We start from the raw sequence: 5,556 nt of genomic DNA, 5'->3' as shown, positions 1-5,556 counted from the left end.
GTGGTTTTAATGATTCTTGAACGCTTTGCATGATTGGGCCTCTGCCTCCAACAGCACCTGTCTCTCCAAAATGCACTCTGCTTGGATCCAGAGCCTCATATCGATTGCCCCAGATCCGAACGGCAGGTCGCCAAGGCTGTTAGGCCTTCCCTTCACTTTTCTCTTAGTGGCAGCGCAAGAGCAGTAACGATCTCAACAAAAGCAGTGCAACATACAGTGGTTGCTAAACCACGGAGCTGACCCGCTTGGTTTCAGGACAAGAGTCACATGGTTGTTTAGCTATAGAATTGACCTATAAACTGCCCCCGTACACTGCAAGAAAGCAATTGGTTTCACAACAAGATGTCGATGTCAGTATTCACTATCCAGTGATGCTGCTCCATCTTTAGCTAGAGAGATTGTCACATGGTACGAGTTATTGTGGAAGTTTCTGTGTCACTTGGATTCAGCCTATTTGAACTGCCAGGGCAGTGGAATAAATTGGCCAGATGGCAGGGGTGTATGCCAGCTGATGCCAAAATCTAAACAATACAGGCGGGTTATGCGTCAATTGTATTTGTAGACGCAAGAGGGTGCATGGGTTTCAGGTATAGCTACTTTTGCATCTCAAAAAGATCTAAAAAGAACTAACAGGTGCACATTATGTTAAAACATTTGCATCTGTAGTCTGTACAATGTGATCGATTAACATAAGCTGCACTCACATTATTTGAACAGTGCAGCTGCAAAAAGAAAAAAGAAAGACTGTTGTACAGCAGACATTTCATCATAACTCGCACGATTTTGCGCAGTTGCTCACGTTCCGGCATGATCTACATCAATGGTTTTATTTTTTCCGAGGGCCACAAGTACCTAAATCCTAGCCTCACAATCCATCCTTGCACGTACCAAATCGACTGCCACTTACTTTTCATGCTTGCACTTCACTACTCTCTTTTAATTCAAAAAGATAGACATTTACAGTGGAAGCAACCACAGCCCAATGCTGGAGGCCGTGGCACTGGCCACTGGGGTTAAGGTGGTTGTAGCTGGCAACCCCCCATTACAGGAAAGGGGATCCTCCAGACATGTAATGGACAGCATACAGAACGGTGGGCCCATCACAGTTGTCCGTGTGGTCAGAAGCGCTAAAGGGACCAGATCTGCATCTACAGGCCTTATGCAGCCAAGCCCAAACGGAAAGACGGGGGGCGCCATGGGTTTCTAGACACTGCATTTATTGATTTGGGCCCAGCCGCACCAACCAGTTGGGTCCGCCGGTGCCAGAGAGAACAGATCCACCGGACGAACACAGCCATGGCCCCTACCACCCAAAATACTGGTGATGATGGCAATAATGATTGAATGACCAACCAAGAAATCGGGCAAGATCAGAGAAATGCATTCCGAAATCTTTCGATTTAAGTTACAGGCTCCTGCCTTTTTGCTACTGAATGAATGTTCATCAGCTATGTGTTTCGGCCTGTAATCTATAATAGGTGTGTCAAACGAGATGCAACTTAAATTACTTACTCCCTCAGTCCCATAATATAAGAGTGTTTTTGACACCACACTAGTTTAAAAGGGGAGTACATTTCTGCACAGTAATGTTTGTTACAAGAAGATTACACGTTTCTATGAGTTTTTATTTTCTTTTTTCGCCTAACTTGCAATTCTGCACAGAGCAATGTGGATATCCGATATTTATCGTGGCAGTAAAAGGGCTAGGGCATAGTGTTCAGTGATTATCTTCTGTGAAGCTTCAGCTATTTCCCTAGTAGTAGAATGCACTATTCTCACATTTTGAGCTACACGCCTACACCACACGTTTTGCATTCACCTATCTATTCAAAACACTCTGGACAGAGAAAGAGACAACGGTGGTGGTCCACGCAAGGCTGAGAAACTTTGAAGTAAATGACAAGCAACTTAATCCAGTTAGACAGTAAGTTAAAGGTGTGTGTGCTCATAGTTTTACCAGAGCTTGCGAGATCGTAGCCGAAGAGAGAGGAGCTGGTGTTGCTAAAGACAGGAGGTTGTACGTCCCCCCGTTTTTCCCACGGTGAAGCTGCTTGCTGTGGATGTGCTAAATCACCATGCCAGAACTGCTGTTGTAGCTGCGCAAGATTTCTCGCTCCATGGACGCCCATGTCGGGCCAGCTGACTTGCTCCAAGTCCATTCCACTCTTGCAGTTTAAACCTGTTATCCTTCCACACTGTAGACACCGCAGTTAGCATTTTCAGATTAACAGCGGGTTGAGGAATAAAGAGGAACAGGTGCTGAATTATTAGCTTTTGCAGGTTATTTTGGAAATGCAACAACAATTGATATATCCTCAACATCGGTCACTTTTATCTATATACTGATATAATTTGCTCAAATGATATTGCTGTGTAAAATTGTTTTGTCCAGAGCATTCTCAATTTATCATTGTTTCAAGTTTCAATAATATATATTTTACTAGTCCTGTTACTAGCAGCGTCGTTTTTCCTCTGAAGGCAAAATTACAAATGGAGTAACAATAAATCAATAGGCAACTACAGCAGAATGGCAGATAACTTCCACGCACGCGCGCACACGGAAACATTTGTGAAACCATGAAGATCAGGAAGCACCGCAAATGGTAGCACTACTGATTGGCAATTTTAATATTCCCAAATTTAGAAGTCCCCATTTGTTGTGTGCATTGGTTGGAGGACAATAACTGGCATGTACATGTCTCGTAGTGGTAAAGTTGCTTACAATTGCTGGGTTCAGTAAAAATATTTCCTTTTAACCGGACAAGGACAGTAACATATTTCAATGTCGTTGTAGTGGGTGGCATAGGATTCTCTCCATAAGCTGATTATCTCAATAGAAAACAGTCAAAATAAATGAAGCAGCTAAATGCAGGGAAGAGGGCTATTCTGATTAGGAAATTTTGACCAAGGACTTCGCACAGAGTGCAGTTTACAATGATCTTTAATGGTTATATGGAAACAAAATGCCGCAAAATAGTTGTTTCTATGAATCCGTGCAAGCCTAACTTCTGAAAAGTTCATGATAGAAAAAGATTGACAAAATAAGCATACCTCTGTAGTCAAAAGGTTGTCTAGCCCACCAAAGTCAACCCTTGGGTTTACTGCTGCGAGTCTCATTGACAGGTACTGGACCAACCACAATTAGCAAAAGAAGAAAACTATTAGGAGGAGTGGAAACCCAATTGGGAAACACCTAAAAGGAATTGTGTGTTAAGTTTGTGTGAGCTGAAATGGTATTTAGGATGATTGAACAGGTCTTACAATGGGCAACAGTAGTTACCTCGACTTGTCTTTGAAGGGATTGAACATGATTGATGATCTCCTCCAGTACCAGCGCTGTTCCTGATACCTGATACAGCCCACAGATCAAGTAAACCTCCTCAAGTCAATCATGTTCTTTTTGTAAAAGGGAGAAGTAGTGTGACTCATTTTGCTCGGTTATTGCACGACATATTAGACGATGTAATGGAAGGGAAGAAAAAAGAATATGACAGCCCACTCAAAGTCAAATTCAGATTATTTTTTTTTGCAAAAAGAAAAACGTCAAATTCAGATTTGTTACAGGGTAGGGCTGTCGACATCAACAGCCTTTTGAGAGAAAAAGGAAAAAATGGTATAATCAAAATTGCCGCATCGAGAAAGCCATGTCATCTATGGGTATAGGTAAGGTAGTACTACTAAGGCAGTGCCAAATCTGATTGCAGAACTAATCTGTAGAAGTTGGTGCCTGGTATCCTGATCGATCTCGTCAGTCATTTGTGCTATGTTCCAGCCAACATTAGGCAGGCCACTTTTGCAACTTCCAGACATGATTACAATCGTTCAGAATGTTTTAAGCAGCAAGGCGATCCGCTGATACTGGCACCCACGCAGTTCACTCAACACACACAGGAGAATCGTCAGAGGGTAGTAGCACCAATCTTCTCACAGCGAGTGGCATTTGACACCTCTATCGCAAGGCTGCCGGCCATCCTGACAGTCAGAAACCACCGAACAGATACCACTACTACACGCCAACCACCTTTCCATAAATCCACACATTAATGAAGCACGAAGAGTAGAAGACCGTCCATCCATCCATCCCCCATTGCCATTGGCAAACCTACCCGGGCTTCGCTTCCACACCCAAGGATGCCAATGCCATGCCTACCCATGGGAGCATTGACATTATTGCGTGCGCATGGGGAGATAGCAACACTCCAATGGTAGGGGGGAGGACTATCAATGGCGTCCGTCCGTCCGTCCCAGCGACCCTCCCCCCATCGGGCTAGCCTCCCCCGGCGCCTTTCGAGGCGGCTGCCACATTCTGCCCAGACAGCCGCGGCCGCGGCCGAACCCCATCCGCTCCCCGCTCGTGTTAGGCGCACCAGACCGTCGTCCACGAGACGAGGAAGTAACCAAGGCCACCACTAGTACTTCCCCACTTCCGTCGTGCAAACACGCCCATATGTACTTGTCCCCCGAGGCGCGAGAGCGACTGGGCTTTAAGCTCTCCCGTGCGAGACGTGTGCTACTCGTATGATCTAGCGATGAGTGAGCCGTGTGCACACGCGGTCCATACCGTACCGCACCCAAGACGCTGCTACGTCTGAACTCTCTACGGTGGAGCTGCGGTGGCGCCCAAAGCGGTAAAAAGAAGCACCGAAAGCAGGAGAAAGATGTGTGGTGGTACTACTTTGCGCGTAGTAGCAGCCAAAGTTCACAGAGTGTGAGGGCCTTGGCGCCACTAGAGCTCCTTGGCGTTTTTATCTTTTCAGGGGGGTGGGGGGACTCTTCTGAGTTACTGTTGGTTCAACTGTGAGAATGAGGTGCAAAACGGATGGATAAACATGTCAAAATGAAGGGGATGGGTAAGAAGGAACTGCAAACCTTGCTGCACCCGGGGACCAGCTCCTTGAGCAGCTCCATCCTCGCATTTATCTTCTCCCGTCTCGCCTGCGTTTTTTTAATTTGTTTTTACAAGAGAGAAATTAGCACGAGGAAAACAAAAATGGATGAATGGATAGTTTAATCGAGTAGTAATATTATAATCACAAACCAAAGCAAGGCCCTGAAAAGGCCCTAAAAGCGGCGGCAGAAGGTCCTAATCGCCCAATCATTGCAAAATCTAGTCTAATCCCGTGGCCGTGGTGGTGGTTTACTAAGCGTGACGATTAGTTTTGCTGGGGGTTTAGCGGTGGACGGGGCGGAGGGAGGAACTCACCCGCTCGGCGAGGCTGTGGCTGTCCGTGGCCTGGCCCCTCCTGGCCCTCACGTGCACGTACGCCGGCTTCTCGTCCTCGCCCGAGTCCTTGTCCTCGCCGCCGCCCGCCGTCGTCTTCCCCTTCTTCGCCACCTTCCCCTGCAGCAAGGCACGCAGAACAAAACGATCAGACCTCTCGCTCCGTCGAGGGCAGGCTATGGTGCGTCACGCTTATAGTGCATACCTTGGAGGCGGGGTCGGCCTTGCGCTTGGCGGCGGAGGCGGGGGGAGGAGGGGTCGGGGACGGGGACGGCGACGCGAAGGCGGAGAAGCGGGCGGCGCCGTCCACGAGGTGCGGGTCGGAGGGGAAGGCG

General features: G+C 47.2%; 1 protein-coding gene across 1 annotated transcript in view; it reads right to left on the bottom strand.

The window, feature by feature from the left end:
• LOC123153536 (transcription factor bHLH48) overlaps window positions 1–5,555 on the bottom strand; it is a gene marked incomplete at its 5' end in the record, with an annotated part of 7,365 nt that extends 1,810 nt beyond the window's left edge. The window contains 6 exons of the mRNA XM_044572622.1: window positions 1,958–2,195; window positions 3,052–3,126; window positions 3,281–3,349; window positions 4,870–4,935; window positions 5,204–5,341; window positions 5,427–5,555. Of these exons, the coding sequence (XP_044428557.1) occupies window positions 1,958–2,195; window positions 3,052–3,126; window positions 3,281–3,349; window positions 4,870–4,935; window positions 5,204–5,341; window positions 5,427–5,555 (715 nt within the window). The remainder of the gene's footprint in view (window positions 1–1,957; window positions 2,196–3,051; window positions 3,127–3,280; window positions 3,350–4,869; window positions 4,936–5,203; window positions 5,342–5,426) is intronic.
• Between the last annotated feature and the right edge of the window lies 1 nt (window position 5,556).

The sequence above is a fragment of the Triticum aestivum genome, chromosome 7A (genome assembly GCF_018294505.1).
Source record: "Triticum aestivum cultivar Chinese Spring chromosome 7A, IWGSC CS RefSeq v2.1, whole genome shotgun sequence".
Taxonomy (NCBI): Eukaryota; Viridiplantae; Streptophyta; class Magnoliopsida; order Poales; family Poaceae; genus Triticum; species Triticum aestivum.
Note: the sequence above shows the minus strand (reverse complement) of the source record. Positions and strands in the feature narration are given on the sequence as shown.